The 20,179-nt window shown below is 42.6% G+C and overlaps 1 protein-coding gene across 1 annotated transcript in view; it reads right to left on the bottom strand.

Annotated features, from left to right (window-relative positions):
* Window positions 1-15,964, bottom strand: part of EVL (Enah/Vasp-like) — an 89,610-nt gene extending 73,646 nt beyond the window's left edge. Inside the window, exons 1-2 of the mRNA XM_009480161.2 lie at window positions 15,830-15,964; window positions 6,880-7,048 (exon numbers count right to left, since the gene is read on the bottom strand). Of these exons, the coding sequence (XP_009478436.1) occupies window positions 6,880-7,048; window positions 15,830-15,840 (180 nt within the window). The 5' untranslated portion in view covers window positions 15,841-15,964. The remainder of the gene's footprint in view (window positions 1-6,879; window positions 7,049-15,829) is intronic.
* Between the last annotated feature and the right edge of the window lie 4,215 nt (window positions 15,965-20,179).

Below are 20,179 nucleotides of genomic sequence, written 5' to 3'. Positions count from 1 at the left end.
CAGCAGAAGGGTGTTTCTGTATGTTTTGATTTAATCTGCTAAATACAATGCCTTGTTTATCCTTGGGCAGGGCACATGGGACACCCAGCTACACAGTAAACCTGACCAGAAATCTGACCAGAAACCAGTGCTAAAAGTGTAAGCTGCTCTAGCTGAAGGTGGAGAGGCAGGAGTGTCTGCTGCACCAGTAATAAGCCAGAAAGACCCATGGCAGAGACAGCACCCCTGAGATACCCATCTGTGGACTGACAACGGCGCTCTGTTGTGACACAAATTTAAGAAACAAAACGCCAACAGAAAGGATCATAATTATTCTCATAAACAGGCACAGTGAAGTTGAAAACAGAGAAGGAGTAGGAAATGGAGGCTCGCTCTCCATCAGCCCACGCAGGCTGGGGGCAGAAGGGAAGCAGGGACAGAGAAATTTAAAATTATGAGCAGCGAAAAAAATGGTTTTGAATATTTGAGATTGTCTCTACAAATGGAGTTATTTTGGCTGGAGTTTTATCAAGAGCCAGGACAATCCCACAATTTCTGGTAGTTGTTGAAAGCCAATCAGTGGAAATCCTCCACCAAACTAATTTGTATGACTCGTCTGTAAATTAGGTGAGCTGGACACTGGTATACAGGAGTAGGAAGAGGGACCTTGGTGCACGCTGTCCGGGAGCTCACTCTTAGTGCAAGTCTTACCATCCTGGACTTGGTAAAATGGGAGCAACAGCTGAAGACAAGGGAACAGAGAGCCAGTAACGAATAAATGCTGTACACAGTATTTATTGTTACAGGTGGATCCCACACACCAGAAAACCTACCAATACATATTTTTCGCAGTCTGATTGACCAGTACTTTGGAAAGTTTTTTGTTAGTACTATTGTTGCATCTAAAAAACTCCAACATATTTAATTAGATTGACAATATTTTTGCTAGATGACTGACAATTCTTCTCAATTATAAAAATAGAGTATTAAAACTAATATCAAAGATTGATTACTCCTAGCTCTGCGTTTTGAGTTTTCAGCAGATTGCCAATTTAAAATGGCAGAAAAACATTAGACGAGCACCTAATACATAAAGAGCAAATTGTTTTTCACACATTCCCATTTTTGAAGGATGACATTGTTTCATTGATATAGATAGTTAACAGATGTCTGATAACTATACTATATAAATATATTAAAAAATATGGAAACCAGCAAAGAAGCCAATACACCAGATAATTACAGATGTGCCCTATAATGCATTTACTTGCCTAAGCCAGCATTAAACAGTGACATAGCAGATAGTCTTTCAATACTTGGTCTAGCTTTAGGCATAAATTATCCTGATGGTTATTGAAGATCAGATATCTGCTCCAACTGTTGCTCTCAAACCAATATCATTACTAAGTTTCCATGTAAATGCACTGGGCAGCAATCAGACCTACACTGCTTTTTTTGTCACATTTCATAGAGAGATTCCTGACCTGTGATCCAAAGGGAGATGCAGGGCAGCCTACATTTGGTACACAGGCTCCCAAGAGTTGGTCCCCTGAAAATGGGAACCACATTGCCAATATGCTGCGCAGGAAGCCACCCACACCAACCAGAATGACGTGGAAACCATGTTGCTCCGGTCACAGCAAAGCCATGAACTCACTCTTATAGCTGACAGCTTAGACAGCCCTTTTCTCTTAAAAAATGGGACATCACTCTCATTCTACCACTGAGCACTGGGAGAACCTGTACCGATGTTGCTCATACTCCAGGATTCTCTGGAGCATTAAGTAGGCTGCCTGGATTACTAACCCAAGAGTTTAAGTCTTCCAACCACTTCGGAGTAGCTTAACCAAGGGAAGGCACAGCCAGTATCTTGGAGGAAATGTTTAGAAAGACTGTGAGCTTCTACCAGCCTTTGCAAAGTGAGTATTTCTTACCTACTAGAAGAATCTTCTGTTTCAAAGGACAGCATTATTAAAGTCCAAAGAGCACCAGATGGTGTAGCACAGTTTCATAACAAAAGACAGAAATTATAAAAGCCTATGCCAAAAACCCTTTAATAGAAGTCAGGTAAACTGTTTAAAATTTGCTTTTCCAGAACATTGACCCAAGAAACTCAGAAAATCCACTCTGTTCTGAGGGTTTGATCCCTTCAGTTGAATAAAGACAGAATTTGAATGTTGACCTTCAGTAATCATCAGGATGCCTACACATGTAATACCTGGTCTTCAAACTCAAAACAGAGAGTTTAAAACTGGGAAATGAAACACAAAATAGCCAGAGTTTCATTTTATCTCCTTTGGCTATTGTTTCTAGAAAACCGAAAAAAGAGGAGGGGTTCTCCTGCTGTTGTTAGGCATGAGTGCACAAACGTATCTTGTACAGATGGTATGGAGACTATGCAAGGCACACAATGATAAGTAAGTGCTTCAGAGCAGCAATTAAAATAAAGAAGGTCTCCCTGTTTGGAGCACAGCGTGGTGTTTTACAGGTGTTTCTAAGGGATCTTTACTCTAAAGCTTCATATGTCAGTAAGATAGCATCTGCCATGCTGAGCAGACCAACAGTTCATCTTTTCATCTTCAGTTGTAGTCTGTAATAGGTGAATTGGAGAAACTTACTGGAAATCTTGCAGAAAGAAGTAATGGATTTGTCCATAGCAAACAGTTCTTCCTATAACTCTTCACCCAGAGTTTATCTTAAAAGCTGAAACATGACATTTTATGTGCCTTTTTTCTTTTCCAACCCCTTTTTTCTTTTCCAACCCCTTTTACTATTTTTTATCTTGAAACAAAGTAGTCTTGTTACTGATATAGATGTCTGAGTTGTTTTGAATCCTGTTAGATTCTGGATTTCAATGATCTCATATGGCAAGGAGTTTCACAGACCAATTGTGCACAGTATTAATATGTTGACACCTTTCAATGTTCCCATTGCTATAATGTTAAAAACTGATTTGCTTCACTTCTACCTGGTACTCTCCTCACCCTTTCATCTCAGTTTCAAGTGTAGGCTCTTTGGGGCAGGCAGGGAATTTTGGGACCTATGAAAAGAGCTCAAAACCAAGAAGCCCTTCCCTTTGCCGACAGTCTGTAGGTTGCTGAGCTACAAATTGTCAGCAGTGATGATGGTGGTGGTTGACAGGACTCACAAGAATGGGGCTAGAAGGGATTGAGGAGGACCATATCTGAAGTGTAACCACAACCAAGATCACAGGAGGAGCTCCCACACAAGTCTTACTGCCCATACTCTTTTTTATCAAACCAGAAAAGACATTTTCTTGTTTCTCCAGAGTATGAAATTGTTCAGAAGTTCGTTATCAGCCTGGAGTCTGCCATGCTGCCAGCACTCGGACTCCTCTCATGGGGAGCAGTGGTATGATTGCTAAAAAAGGGAGGATATGTTGTAGCAGCTAAAAACTGATACAGCTGAGGCCAGATTCCTTATTTCTGTAAGCAGGCACAAACCTGACCAATTTCTAATAAGTTACAGAGGTGATTAATAGGTTCTTTATTTTTCAAAAAGCTGTCCCCGTTTCAGTTTTGGCTTACGCTCAAATGTAAAACGTCCCACCTTCCCCAAGGCCCTGTTTTTACATTCACTTCTTAGCCACATCAAGACACCAAACCCTCAGGAGATATGATTTACTTTTGACTTGCATCCTCCTCCCTGCCTATTTGTTCAGCACATGCCTTTTGCTGATGAGATCATGCTGAGCTGATATCAGTTGATGCAAAATCGTAATTTTAAACCCTCAGTTGATCAGGACTCTGAACTGGAGAGCTACCGCTTGTCAGCTAAGCCACAAAGATGGACCACTTGTATGTTTTTAGCTTTGTGAACTTCTTGCATGGTGACTAAACCTAACACACTTCACCTTTACAACAGGCTAGGTTACAATGACAGCTGGCAAGTCGCAACACAGTGGTAAACCATTTGTTTCCAACTGTTGGGCTACGAGAAAATGAAGGCTGCAAGGAAGCATCAAAGCTCATGACGTCAAGCAATTGTAATACTGATCTGGCCTTAGCTTCAAACCAGTTCTGGCCTCTGTGGCTACTTCAAAGCTTCAAAAGTCTACTTCTGGTTTTCTGAAGATTACTGCTCATGCCAGCATGAGTCTATGCAAATGTGCACATCCGTGCAGAGCAGAAAGGGGAATTCATGCACTGCTGGTCTGTAACTTAGCGCTGCTGCTGCATGCAAGCATGCGATGAGCACGTCACCCAGACACGTAAGGACAACAAGAGGTTGGGTGACCAACTCCCAGTGGTGAGAATGATGCTCAAATTCTGCCACTCTAAAAACCATGTTTCTTTTTAGACACTGTCTGCTAGAGAAGAAGATAAACACAGATAAGGTAAGCAGAGAGAAGACAGTATCATAAACTCTAACACATACATCAAAAAAGCGGTAGAAAACAGAAAGACAGCTAGACAAAGACAGCAAAAGGAGCCTACAGAAGACGACACGTGAAGAAAGAAAGAGCATGAAAGTTAAAGAGAGAGATTATTAGAGGTTTAATATAAAACAACAAAAATTTAAAGGCAAACATTAAATGCAGGCAAGGGTGAAGTCATGAAGATTACTCTAGTCTGTGCCTTGCCAAACAGTATGTAATAAAACTTAAAATTGTTCCTCCATGGTATTATTGTGCTACATATTTTAAACTAGTTTCTCAACTCTTGGAAATCGGTGTAGTTTCATTAGCTGCATTATATGCCAAATCACATATTAGCTGAAGATTGGTCCTTTTCAGAAAAATATGGGTTTCCTGGCAAAGCAACAGCCTTTACTAAAACCTCACTTTCATGTGATCTAGCACAACCTGAGAGCAAGCATGGAATGGCTTGTACAGAGAATTATTTTAACTGAAATTCATTTTTGTTCTCGTTAAATGCAAATACTTAGCTAGCCTAGCAAGCTTATGATTCCATGTGAGACTCATATAAAATATATTAAATTCTGAATCTTGAGACTTTCAGAACATTCCTTTTAATACTACTATGCTATGCTGTCTTGAATTTTTGTTTATTCATAATATTGGATTTTTGTAATCATATTTAAGGTGAATACTTTCTTTTTGACAGTTTTAAGTGACTAAAGTAACCTGTACTTTTTCATTTGTTTGAGGGAGGATTTTTAGTCTTTAAACTAGAAAAATATATTCTATCTGTTTCCTTCTGAATTGAGATGATTTTTAGATGGCATGCAGCCTCTTCATAAGTAGGAACATTTACAAGCAAATAGAATGTTACAGCTAATGCAAAACATGTTTAAAGTACAGATCAAGATTTGACTTTTTAACATATCCTACTCTTTAAATTGTATACTCTGATTAAGACAGACCTCTGGTACATAGTCTCCCTTACATATATATGTAGACTTTATGACTTGTGCCAGTTTTACACCAGTTATTCAGACCCATCTTAGATTCTAGTCACACAAAAATAATTTACATTCACCTGCTGGCTATGTAAAATAAACAGCTAGCATGGCTTGTTACAAAGCAGTACTGGCTTTCACAACTGACTAAGAAGCCACTGTATTTCACTTATTTTCAAAAATATTTTCTATTTTTCAAATGGAACTACAATAATATATTGCCTTTGCTCTACTGAGCAGGATAAAAGCAGTGGCAAAAGATAAGGCAGATGTTTCAAAAGTGCACTGCAAGGAGCTGAAAACTGATGTGCTAAAACCCCCACCTATTTCTATTCTGCTTTTCCTTTTTCAAAATGATGACTGTGTATGTGGACAGTGTAGAAAAGTCATTAACACTTCTCATAAGCAATGTGACTAGCTTTTCCAGTTGGCCCAAGCATCATTATGGCTGACAGCTGAGGGACATCATCTGCATTTCCATGAGCAGATCGGTCAATTTAACACTTGTGGCAGCTGAGAGGTGGTGGTGCCCTGGCTCCCACTCTCCAGCTTGGCTTGGCTTGGCTTGGCTTGGCTTGGCTTGCCCTGCCCCTGCCCCTGCCCGTCTCATGCTGGTGGTGGTGCTCGTCACACCTTCCCAGGAGGCAACACCACGCTCTGAAACAACAGCAAATCAATCACCCCCTCTCTTCTGATTCTTCTGCCAGGTTGAGGGCTTAAGGTGAGTGTGGGAGGTGGGCAGCTCGGGCAGGCTGGGCTGCCACCACCGTACCAGCCTCACGCTAACACACAGAGCGAGTGCCCGACTCTGAAATGTCTGCTTTAAAATGTAAATGGCATGACAGTATACTCCCCCCCCCAGTATATTTTTGTAATTTACGGTCTAAACATGACATTTGGTTACAGATGGGATGCACCACCCAGCACACCCATGAGCCAGGCTGCTGGGATCTGGTGACCGAGGACGGTCTGATCCCAGTTCTGATTATCTAAATCCCATATAACTCCTTTAATACCCAAGGAGGTCCTATGGACTTAGGCTGCTGTAAATCAGATCACAGCGTGCACCTAGGATTTTAAAATGCATTATGAGGAACTAATTACTTATCATAGCAATGTAACAATCACACTTTGCAAGACAGCAGTGCAGAACAATTGATTTATTTTTCTTTTTTATACATAGTACTAAAAATGAGCAAAAAGTAAGTTAGGGGGAGCTGAGAGCAAAACCTGCAGAATGAAATAAGACTCATTTCACAAGCAAAAATGGAGGGGGGAAAAATAACATTAAATTTTCTCTCTGACATTTACCAAAAGTTCTGTTTGCAAATAAGCAGTAATAAATTATGATACATTCTGTGCACAAAAAATTATACAAAATCTGAATGAGTGGAGTAAACAGACTCATAGGCACCTTGCAGGGAGCAGGAAATGTTGCTAGACTGCATTAAGTATAGAAGTGACGGTATCCAATGAGATCAAAGGTTAATTTACAGGAAACTCTATACAGTTACTCACTTGTTGATCTTGCAGTTTAACTCCAACTACCCTGAAGGTATTAGTGGCCGTGTTGTGGTATATGTTGATTCTGCTGAATCCCTGCTGTCCAGGTTTGATTGGCACCCATTTCTTACTGGTATCGTCATAGACCATAACTGAAGCCCGGGCTTGGCAAATACTCTGTTCACTGGAGAGCAAAAACAACAAAATCAGGAAAAAAACCAGTGAATTTTCTGCATGCTACCAAAAACATCTAAAGGAAAAGAAACCAACAGAATTTATCGGAATTACTTACAACATATGTTTTATAAGAGATCTGCTAATCCTTTGAATGCAATCTGCCTGTTAAATTAAAGCAGGCATGTATGTGTTCATCAACTTAAAAAACCTCTAGTACACTGCTGTTTTGAACTGATAATCTATTTTATATAAAAATATTAGGCCCTGAGGAATAACTTGTATTACACAAATGCTATGAAAACTGTCCAACAGTATGAATGCTCCATTTATTTTATATACCTATTGGCAAGTGAAGCCTTTCACATTTGCATGAAAACTTACCAATATTTTACAGCTTACTGGCAAAATAAACATGATATCCACAGCTGAGTTACACATTTAAAACTGGAAGCAAGCAGACCTTGAACCAAAAGCCACGTTAGGTAAACTGAAGAAATCAATTACGTTAATCCAGCTGACGCCTAATACCCAGACCCGCTGACGCACTTAGAAGTCCTGGAATACACGGTGCAAAACACAGAGGAACTCTTTTTTCCTTCTCCTAGTAGCAAAGAAAGTGTGAAAAGGGAATCCATGAATGTCTGCATTCCAGTGCTAAAGTACATAGCCATTATTTTGTATAGCATTAATAACTATTTTTCTTCCGTAGATTCACTGAAATTCATCAGTTCTTTACCTCTTGCTTGCATATTCATGACTAATACACATATACTTGATTCGTGCTAAAACACACCCTTCATATACAAGAAATGCCACTGGCAAACACTGTTGAGGTGACATGTCAATACAGATCAGGACTTCAGTTCCTGCTCTCCTGACTTCCCAGCCACTTTTCTTATACCAGAGGAGATACGAGCTCCTTATACGAAGAAAAAAATGAACCCTCCAAATTTTGGAGATTTGAGATCTTCAAATGTAACAAGGATTTTCAACAAGCAAATCTTAGGCCTAAATAAAACTGTTCGGATTTATGTCCTGCAAAAATCTTAAGTTCATGACTGTCCTATTAACTTTAGACCTATATATACTTATATATACCTCCCTTCCTTAGCCCAAGCCATATTAATTAATTTTTGGCAATGCAATATCAAGTGGTAATCCGCTTTGCACACAAATCCTTTTTTTTCCCCCTCTTGCATGTACGTCTTTGTTTTGGTTTTGCCTCAATAATGCCTCACTTGCACACAAATACACAAGAACCTCCTGGGTGGTGCTAAACCATCTCGCTGCACTGCCACCATGCCAAATTACACCACTTGTAAATTACACCAACTGCTGCAAACCCAAACCCACCCGCCCCCACCACTGTCATCACTTTCATGAAAGGGAGCACATTACTGTAAGTATTAAGAGGATCTGGGTAGATTACAGCAGCAATTTTCAATCTTTTCTGATTTGTGAGTCTCAAAAAGATTTCCAAGGCAGATGCATCCCCCATTGTACACTAAAGCATACTGACTCTGTCTGGTTTTATCAGCCACTTCGCATAGCCTCCAAGTAGCCCAGAGACCTCCTCCAGGCTGTGGGTAAGAGCTGAAAACTCTTCACAACGTTTACAGAGGGAGCAGATGCTGGCAGATATCTCCATAAAGAACAAGGTAAGAAAATCTAGAATAAATTGTATTTTTATTACATAGCATGGAAACAGCTAGAGTCTCTTACTGGAGCAATATATTCAGTTTGGAAAGACTAAACATTATTTTATTTATATTCTTCAGAATTGATAAAATCAAGCTCATCCACCAGCTGCTGTTGCTTTGTTATGCAATATACCCGGAGAACATCTGTGCCTTTGCTGATGTACTCACCCAGCAAATACCTCTCCATCCCTTTTTTTAAGGTAAGCTAATGTCTTGTGGCAGCTTCTCCGTATCTGACACTAGCAGCTGAGAGACTTGAGCTCGCTCCAGCCTGCCTAATCCTCCAACTGGTACAAGAGCTGCAGACTGGCAGCAGCAGCGGCACTGCCTGTATCCTCCCCTGCCCAGGGACGCTCCCTCAGATGGGGAGGATGGGAGAGAAATGCACCAGCAAAAAGCCAAGTACACTGGATTAGCTTTGCCATGTGGATGTGGAATGGCTAAAACTAATCTCCGGTGTGGTCCTGTGGCTGGATGGTGCCCACCTGCCTGTGCTACCAGGTGTCTCGTGCCACCTCCAGCTCCAGAGGTGGGGGGAGCATCAGCTGCCCAGAGCCACAGCAACCCCCTGCACAGTGAGCCAGCAGGCTCCCAGAAAACATGGTCCCTGGGAGAGTCACACGCAGCCAGCGTGACACCGGGTCCTTCTCCTCAGGCCTTGCCGGTCGCTACAAGCCTTGCTGTACTAAAGTAAGCAAGAGCACGCCACTGGTTTCATCAGAGCAAGTCTGGGACCCAATGTCGTCTCCATTTCAGATTAATTTTGGAACCCACAATTGCCATGTGCTCCTTAATTAGTCAATATTAATTAAATTATCCTGACTTACAACAAAGGGAATGCACCTAACCATACAGACATGAGGGCCTTACCGTGCCATTATTCGTAATGCCATATCCAGATTCCAGTGGATACAGCAACTTTGCCTTCAGACCTTGCTGCTGCTGAAAACTGCAGCAAAGAACTCCCCTACAACCTCACGATTGAAATACAGATACAGACCCCAGGAGCAATACTTAATGCATGACAACCAATTGTTACCGTAACATAAAGCAACACATCAAGCTCAATCCCTGCTCTCCCTGCAGTCAATGGAAGTTTTTCATCATTCATTTAAATGGAAACAGGATTAAGCCTGTTATCTGGCCTCTAGTGAAATAACAGAAAGGAACATAAAACAAGTACAGCACAAGGGGAATCCTTTCCTGCAAAGCACTTCATCAATCTTTCAAAACCTAAAATGCCCCCAGGGACCCACTACTAGCTTGCTGTCTCACCCTAAATGGAGGTGTAACTCTTTATGCCTGAAGACTCTTTACTGGTCCTACCCACAAAAAGCACAACTCTCCCCCTGCCACTTTAAGGGGCTTCCTGAAAACAGTCCAGAAAACGTTCCTCTCATAAAGGTCAGTGAGAATCTCTCTGTTACCCTCTGTGGAGTCCATTACTTTAAACGTAAATCAAGCAACATTGGTTTCACGAAGCTCCAGCAAAATTTTTTATTTTTGGGACCATACACCATTGACACTTATGTCAACTACACATAACAGGCAATAAATATGGGGTTTAGTCACACTATTTATTGTGCAGTCACATTCCTTCTCCATGAGAAGAGTCTGGCAGATATCAGTATTTATACACAAAGTCATGAGTGTAGTTTCTAGAACTTGCCTTATCTTCCTAAGAATACACAAAAGTTACTGAAAAATGGGTATGTGTTGGAGAAGATTCATCAAGTTTCACTTAACTTTCCAAATATTACTAATTCCCCTACTGAGTTTTTATGTTACATTAACATGCAAGTCATCAGACTCATCCACCTGGGTTTCCACCATAGGCAATTACTTGCAAAAAAGATAAAAACTGCATCATGGAGGGGTCTTAATCACAACGTTGTTCACATTTGTGCATAACATCTACTCCAATGCGCTGCAGTATGCTCTAGGGCAGATTTGAGACATCTTATTTATATGTGGAGGGGAAGGGGTTCTTCCCTTTACACCCAAATCCTAATATCCACCCCTATCTATTCTGAAAACATTGTCTCCTCAGTGCTTTACACCTGTGGGATGGCAAGCCTCTGCACCAGGACCACTTGTTCGCCTGAAGTTAAAGCAAACCCGCTTAACTTCATATCTGATAGAAGCAGACTGCACCGGGAAATCTTTTGTTCGCAGCTGGTACCTAAAATCCAGCATTCATCGTTGAGATTTATAGAATAGTGTTTCAATATTAAAAAACTATATATTAAAGAAATATATATATGTTTGCAGGCAATACTCTTTGCTTCATTTTGTGTCACCCATTTTGACCCACTGTCTTCCATCTCTTTGTTTAAGATTTGTCTTCACAAATTATCAGATTAGCTAATTTGGATTTAACCCTTCTTGAAAGGGTCAACTTTGACCATTCTTGCCCAGCCCCAGTGAGAGTGGGCAGCCAAGCACAGCGCCTGGGCTGCGTGGCATCCTTGGGCTGGCCGCACGGATTTGCTGTACCCTCCTTGCTTTGCTAGCTATGGTGTCAGCGGCACTTCCAGCCCCAAATGAGTCATGTCAGTCTTAAGGTACAGAGACTACTGCATTTGGGGAGAGCAGCTGGGGGTAGCAATGAGGCTGCACTTCGAGACAGTGCTGCAATGAAGGTGGCTTCATCCAGAAATGTCTCTCTTTCTTCTGTCTGTGCAGAACTTCAAAAATGCAGTCCTTTCTTCCTGGCTTTTAGTAAATTTATGATTACCAAGGTCTCATAGTCAAAAAAGAGCCACAAAGGAGTATGGAAAAGATAACACAGGGACTCTTAGGGAAAACATCTGTATTTTTTGTGAATTATCACTTGAGACTTAATGGGGCTTCTTGACATTACCTGGCTGACTGCAAGCAATTAAATAGGAGGAGAAAACATAGGGGGGAAATGAAATTACAGAAATTACTGTGGAGGTTGGGAGTGGGGAGCTGCAGATCAGGGAAAAGGACTTTTCACTCTGCCTGCTTCACTCTGCCTAACCCAGTGGGTTATCCAAATTTACAAGCAAAAAGCTCAGGGCGGAACCACAAAAGACCTGGCATAGAGAATAAACAGAAAAAAAGGGAGCAGATCGTAATGTTTGGAGGCACATCTTTGCTAGAGAGGCTCTGAAGGGTCTCCAAGGCTATTCTCTCCTGTCCCACGCTAAGAAAAAGAGGAGAGGCCATGCTGCACTGCTCCTTCATTGACCTGCTTTCTCTACTTACTAGGTATCTTCTTATGAATAAAACTTTTGCGGAGCCCACCTCTGAACAGTGGTGGCAGAGCCTGCTGTGGCACAGGGTTATCCCAGCCCTACCCCGGACCCCTGTCCAGCACCAGCCCACCCAGCGGGCACTGGGAGAGGTTTGAAATACTTTCTTCTAGAGCCACAGCAATGTCATAGAGCTTTTGGAGGGTCACCGAACCATGCTCACAAAAGGTGTAACAAATTACAGCAACTAATGAACCTCAGGGTTAAGCACCTAATTCTGTGGGCTCTGCTCCAGCATGCCAGCTGGACCACGAGTCTTCCACTATCCTTTATGTTTACAGACACAACTGTTTCCTTGGGGCAGAAATTCACTTTTAGCATGAACTGTGAAAGCTCCCCTGATAGAAATCAAGCTATCATGCTTTGAACATATTACAGATCTACCCTGTTTCAAGCTGCTCATGATTGTCTCACCTTCAAATGAGCTGTCTTCTGGTATTCTTACGAAATGCAAACAGCTACTTTCACAAACATTGACCTTATTTTTAATTTCTATTTCCCATCCATTTCCCTCCATGCACTATAAATTATTAATAATAAAAAAATATTTTGGACTGACCTAACCATCCTTATTGGTGACAGAAATTGTTAACACTAGTTTGCCCAATGCTTGTCCCAGCTGGGAACAAATCCTCAGCACACAGACATGTGAGATAACTCACAAGCCATTTAACACGTCTCACTGAGTCTGCCTGCAGAAAGTCACAGCTGTGTGGTTAAACCTGACGTGCAAGAAATAGATGCTGATGCTGATTTAAGAAGCCGACAGAATTCTCTCAATGTCAGCTTAAACAGCTAACATAAACACAAAATCCTGTATATGGAGATGTGTGGTCTGTGTGGTACATATCTGTGTTAACCTCAAAATTAGTAAGCTACAAGTCATATTCCTGCAGCATTTAAAGTGTACTGCAAACTTTAATGGACTAATTTGCCAAACATTTAATTGGTTCCACTACAACAAATATAACAATGACTGAGATGCAGGGAAATTGTTTCAGTAGTAATCTTTATAGGAACAGGTGGGCGTTCCTCTCAGAGAACTGGATCTACAGAACAAAAAACCTGGGAGACCCTCTGAACACAGGTCAGTCAGGTTTTCTGGGCTCATGTAGACCATATCTGAGATCTGAGCTCATTACAGGTAAAACTTGCTGTAGTGCAGTGGCTCTCCAGCCTTCCCACCAGAGATTCACCACCAGCTTTGCTCATGACCCCTTTTCTCGTTGGGAGCCTCATTTCTCCAACACAACATCAGTCATGCTTGTGACTCCTTCTGGGACCTCCTTTTTCAAAGTCTACTTCCCTCTGCAACCAAACTCACAGTCAGTGTCACCATCGTTCACCCTACCTCTGTCCTGAAGAACTGAAGAACTTAAGAACTTACTTCCTCAGCAACGCAGCAAAACCTCATAATCAAGGAACAGCATTTAGCCACTTGATCACACTAAAGGACAGTGGAAACCCATAGGGACTCTACATCCAGATAGGACCTTTTAATCCTCAGTGACATGCAGATGCCTGAGTGTTTTCTAGCAGATATTTAGAAAAATAGCAGTCACAGTTTCATATATAATATGGAGGTGCCACAAAAACTATCTCCATTTCCTTTTCTAACTCCCATTACCTGGAACCCCTTGAAAAACCAACCCATGGACCCCAGTGGTCAGAAGTCCTCAATTTGTGCTCACTCCTGGTTGCCTGCCTGTGCAGAGAAACCTCCACAACAGTGCTGCCCTTGCCACAGTCAGCCTGAAGTGAAACCCAGTTCCCAGGGGAGCTGCTATTTTTTGGTCTCCTGCTCAGCTTGTATGTATACATGGAAGGTCTGCCTTTGGTGCTGGGCTTTGGCTGCATCACCAGCAGGAGTCTTTTGCACTGAGCACCTGCTGCAGGTGCCTGGCCATCACCTTTATCCACTGTTAAACTCCAGAATCTAAACAGTTTAAGATTAAATAATTACAAGAAAATAGTACACATACAAAGCCTCCTTCATAAGCAGCTCTCAAAAAGACTGACGCTGTTAAGTAAAGTCATGACACACCTGCAAGATAAATAGATATTTTACAGAGCAGGAAATGGAAATAGTGGTACCTACAGCATTAACAAGAGTAAGATGAGCACCAGTTCACCTGCACAAGGAAGAGTATTTAAGAGTTACTCTTCTCCCTTATTACATTGGCATACCCAGTGGGAATGGCCATGCCCAGTACCCATTGCAGACATCCATTGCAGACACTTCAGCTGGAAACCAAAAAAGAGACAGTGTATGAGGCACCCAGATCTCACACTAAGCCAGGACTTTGGGAGATGAATTGCTAAATTTGGGAACATGCATGCAAACCTGGCATGACATGAGAAACTTGCATAACCTTCTGTCACCCCTCAGTGCTCCTGAGCATGGGAGAAGTGAGTAGAAATACAAAAAATAAATGAAGTATGCAAACTGATAATGCAACGGAAGAGATGTTCCACTGGGGCCTGACTGCCAGTCCAAAGCAGCTCAGTCCTCAGCACCGCCAGCGAAAGTCCGCAGAGAGCCCTGACCTCTTGTGTCCACTGTGCCACTTAAATAGCACATCTGCCAATCAGTGGAGATTTAGGGCCAGCAGAGTGGCCACAGATTGATGCCCTCGTAAGCCAGCACATCTGTTTAGTTTATGTTGCTGAAATTTTGAAACTACGTGGTAGAGTTAATTTTAACCCATCATTTTTCTCGTAGGTTTTGCAAACTGAAGCATAAGAATCTGAATGATTCTAAGGGGAACTCCAGTCATCAGTATCTCAACTCAACATCTTAAAAAAATGTTTTAAGAGAACTGCTTTGCAAAAGGCACTTCATAGCAGAAGTGTAGTGATTCAGAGAAGTGCCATTGCTGCCAGGCAGCCAGACTCCCAGAGCCATGCCATGCTCCAGGAAACTTTCCCTTCAGCTTCCACCTGCTCCAACAAGGTCTCCGTTGGAGAAACTCCATTGCTTGGTTAATCCTTTAATTCACGCAACATTTCTTTCTGCAGTGAAGTGTGGTGCACTTTCAGATTTTGCGGACCACCTTGAACATATACTTTGGGAGTTCCTAAAAATAAATATCAAGTAAATGTTTAGAAGTTGCTAAAAATAAATCAAGTAAATGGCCTGGGGAAACACTATGAACCGAATTAGTCAAAAACAGTAAAAAAGCAACTTGACTAGAACAGGTTGCTATTAATATAAACTATTTCCCTTCACCCTTCAATTACAGAAATAAAACCAAGAAGTAACTAATCTTGTAAAATATGCATTATGCAAAACCCAAAACTGAACTGTCAAGTGAAAATACATGACCGAGGGCTCTCACTCATGGGCCAGCCATATCCATATTTCAGGAGAACAATACCTTAAACCAAGTCTTTGAAAGATCATAATCATAACTAATAATCAGGAGAGGCAGACTCTTAAGCGAATACAGGAAATGAACAAAAAGGTCTTTCATTAAAGCTGGCGTTCCTTTGCCTTGGTTTCCCTTCAGTCCCAGAAGAAATGCAAATAAACCTGTGACAATTCCCCTGGAGCCAACAGAGGCAGACCAGGAATGAAGGAGGCTTGCTCCGTCAAGTCAGCCCCTCCCTCTCTGCCAGGGGATGCATATTAATGTAGCATTGCCATAAAAGCTTAATTACCATTTTATACAATTACGAATTATCCTACGAGGCTATAAACAAAATGCAGACCTTCTGCATTTATGACAATACACAGTCTCCTTCCCACCCAGTCACATTAACCCTGGTCAACAAATGCCTTGCCATCCTGCACAGTCCCAAGGTACTTACGAGCCTGCCATCGAGGAAGACCTGGTCAGGTAATCCCGCAGGAGTATACGCTCAAGTCCGGCACCTGTGCTTAAACCCAAATAGGCTATTTCACCTGATTACTGAGCAGAAGGCAAATTTGGCAGGGAGACAAGCCAGGAGTCTCTATGAAGGCTTATAACCAAAACAGGAAAGGGAAGCACTATTGAGAAAGCAGGAGGGCAGGAAGTAACAGTTACTCATACAGCAGGGGCGGGTGCTTTAAAGAAGAAATGTATTCTTTCTTTCAGCTGATTTACCGAATGAAAGTCCAAACAATATAGATTAAGATTAGATGCACCGCCTTTGCCTCATTGGTGGCATGGATATTAAAAACATTTCACTTATTTTCTCAAGGTACAGGTTCACTGTCCAAGAAAAAGAAAAGGCAAACAAACCTGAGACCCAGAAAAAAATGCTGTTACTCATTTATGGCATGGGTGTTTGCATGGTGCAGAACCAAACCCAGGGGCCCTGTCGGTACCAACGGCCCCCATCCTGCCTTGCGACCAGCCTGGCGTTGCCTGACGGGTGGCTGGGGCCAGTTCCAGCCCCAAACTTGAACTGGCACAGCACAGTGCCCAGGCTACTGCACGCTGACCCTCAGCTACCAGGGCAATACAGTTTTTGGACGGGAGCCACCTTACACCTGGCTAGCTCGGGGTCCAGCCAGAGCAAAAGCTTTTTTTCAGTTGCTCTCCAACCCCGTTGCCCTACTTGGGGCATCACCATAGATACATAAACTAAGAAACACACCTTCACAGAAGGAGGTAATTGATCAAATAGCTTATAGGACATGGGAGAAATCTCCAACATTTGAAAAACAAGACAAAATTTGCTCCATGGGGTATGTAAGCAGTGCGTGCCCTCCCTCCATCACCAGCAGCTGGGAGAGCCCCTGTTTGGCTCAGCAGCGGGCTGGCCCTCAGCCAGCTGGTACCTGGAGACAGCAAAGATGGGACTTCATCACCTCTCCCCTGCACTCCTGCCTGCCCTGGGCTAAGCCTCCCTCAGACAACATGTGGGATGTGGCTTGGAGTAACCACTGCGGAGATCACAGCCATAAAGTGGAGAATACCTTATCACGGCTTCTGCTGTAGAAAACGTGCCATCCGCCATTGCATTTCAGATAGCGAGTTCTATGTACCGTCTGGTTTTTAATTAGTGTGCCTTGCAAAACTAAGCCTCCTTGACTGTGCTGTGCCTGCAGGAGACCCCTGAAAGACTACAAGCCTTCATTTCCATCCTGCCATGAGCTGCCCACATGCGGTTTCCATGCATCCACGTTCCCGTTAAGCAGAAGGTTGGTTTTTCCCCGCAGTAACACTTCCACCCCCCTTGCTATCTCTGCAGGTTCTCATTTGCCTGCTCTGCCACTCTGTTAACTGGGCATTGCCATTTGGCTATGGCAGCAAGATGGCCTATTAACACAAATTGAAACTTTGCAAATTTAGGAATAATAATTAAAAATAATTCAGCAAAAAGAGTGGAGGTCTTGGAGAGCAGAACAGCAGATTAATACTTTAGTGCTACCTTACCTGGGGTAAAACTGCAGTGGTTTTGATGGGTTACCTCTCAGAGGTGGCAGGCCCTTGAGACAGATCATCCTTCTTTTCTCCCCATTCATTGGTTTGGCAAACTTGGCAAACACATGGATGTAAACACCCTGCAAACTCTGTCTGGTCTTCCCAGCTTCACCTCAGGGTATGGGTGCATTATGGCATGAGGAAATTAACAGCAGAGGGAAAACTAATGCCAGGGGAGCACAACCGGGAGAACTGCATGGACACTGCTGTGGTCTGGTTGCAAGTAGCGAAAGCTGCGGTTTTCTTCCTGTTTTCACATGACATTATCTTTGGGGGGGGTTTTGTCAGAGTGCTCACAAGTTCTCTTAACGTGTCTAAATATGTCACCTGTTATCTGTGATCACACAAACATGGACAGTGCAAATACAAAGAGCAAACAACTGCAGAATAAACCCACTGCACGTTCAGAGATCCCAACTACCTCTCCCTACCTCTGGCCATCACAAGCTCTCCCTGCCTGACAACTTCACATCCTTTACCTTAACAGCACTTTTTAACACACGTTGCTTAAGAAAATACTTCTCCCATGGCATTACTTGAGCCACCCCATGATGTGATCCCAGGAAGATAGTGCAGGATCAGCATGTGGAAGGGGATAGGAAGGTTCGCACCCACTTGTGTGTCACTGAAGTATTTTGCTGAGCTACTTTGTGCCCACCCAGGCATTACACAAACCAGGAACAGACCTGTTACCTAATTTGAACCCAGTCCCCTAAAGTGCAATGCAAATAAACTATCTCCCTCCTGTAAACCATTGCACAAGATCTTATCTTTCTCACCGACTTTGACCCCTTTTGCCCATATGCCCAAACTCAACCTGGAGCAGCCGTGGTGCCCAGGTAACCTCTGAAAGCACCCCACAAATGGCGGAGCTGCTCAGTTCTTGAAGACCTGCTGAAAACACAGCAGGAACCCGTGATTTTATCATAGAGGCAGCATGTAGCATCCCATGCACATGGGCTGTCTCTGGGAGTCGGCAGCAGAGGCTCTGTAGTCTCCACTAGTAAGAGCAAAATCTGCAGTTCCCTGAGGAAACCAGTCCTCAGGAGATGACACAATCCCTCACATCCTTGCAGTGGTTTCAGAGTGCAACACACATGTGAATAACCTTAGATCCCCATTTGATATAGCAAGAAGAGAGGAGTGTAAGAAATAGGCTGAATTTGGCAAGGCACACAAGCTACGCAAACACTTCAGTGCAGTTTCTGTTGGGGAGCAAGGGCTACAAATGCCACTCTACCTGAGCAGAGGAGCAGAGTGCTTTTCAAGTTCACTGCTTTTCCTGTTATAAAAGATTGCTTCCATGGTCCAACTGAAAGACCTGTAGAAACTATTGGTGAAATGGCACCTAGTAAAAACACGAGTGTCAAAACCTGATTGATCTCACGGTTGGTAGTGCATCACCCATTCAGCTGCAGCTTCTGATTCCTCTGCAGTAAATATCTGTATGACTGAAGGGTTTCAGTTTTCAACTGATGGGGCAAGTTAAAAACCCAACCAGAAATAAAGTTCTCACTGACATTTAAGCAAAGCTTTTTTGGTTGTGTCTTTCTTCTGTTTAATGAAATATTTTATTATCACTTTTCTGGGATTTCACTTTGGCTGCATTTTCCTGATACTACACCTTTTTCCTTTGAGATCTGGGGGATTTTGGGCACTACCTTGTTTCATTCAAAATATCCTGCTTTTCATTAATTTAAAACTTGACTTTGTTTGGAGTCAAGTGGTAGTTCCTCTGTATAGCTCATATAGTGCTTACACTATTATTGTAGAGTTTGTCCATGTAAACAGTACTTTACTGCATGTATTAGAAAAGAAGGACATCATAACCTGAAAAATGGAACTCAGACTCAAAACACCAAGTGCCCAGCTCAGCCACACTGGCTCCACTGTTCTAGGCAGAGGGATGCAGGAAGACGGACTAAGGAAAGCTCTGAGCAGCCTTTTTATTTCTGTTTTTATGTGTCTGGGATAGATACAGTCACTGATTTCAGGGGAAGGAGACAGCACTTAATTGCCAGAATAGTCCTCCTGCTAAACCAAGCAGATATGATTCTCCTTATATGCAAATATCAACTACAATAATAACAGCCAGAATAATCTGATTTTAAAGATTTGGTTCTCCTGGACACAAACACCTTCGAGCACACCTGAAAACTCCCAGCCTCCCCCCAACTCCTGCTAGCACTGTGCATGCCCAAGGCATAGCAAAGAGCAGGTCACCACTGACACATCCAATGTCACGCTGGGAAACAGTGACAGCGAGTGGGACAAAGCCCAGCGCTGCCTCTCAGTGCTCTTGTCATAAGCCAAATTAATTTCATTAAGCACTACAGCGTACATGCCAGCAGAAGTGCCTCTAATCACCCCTTTGCATTGCTAAAATGCCTCCATGGCCCTGGACTAGAAAGGGAGCACTTAGAAGGAAACAGCACTCTGGGACAAATGGTAAATAAGACCGAGTAACTGATTTCTGTCCGGTCCTCACAAAGGACCGTATGCTCAGTAAACAGATTATTTCAGTCATGTGTTGAGATCTGTGTGAGAAGATCAGGATTCCTGAACACAGAAGCAAAGCTTTAGTTGCAATTATGTGAATATTCCCATAGGTTTCTGAGCAGCACATTTGCTGGCCACGTACTAGGCTTGCATTTTCCAAGGACATCCAAGTAATGTATTCTCTTTCTTTTGGAGAGTTTCATTACCAGATGAAACATGATTTGTACAAGACAATAATGTTACACAT

The sequence above is a fragment of the Pelecanus crispus genome, chromosome 6 (assembly GCF_030463565.1).
Source record: "Pelecanus crispus isolate bPelCri1 chromosome 6, bPelCri1.pri, whole genome shotgun sequence".
Lineage (NCBI taxonomy): Eukaryota > Metazoa > Chordata > Aves > Pelecaniformes > Pelecanidae > Pelecanus > Pelecanus crispus.
This window is presented reverse-complemented; position numbering and strand designations above follow the sequence as displayed.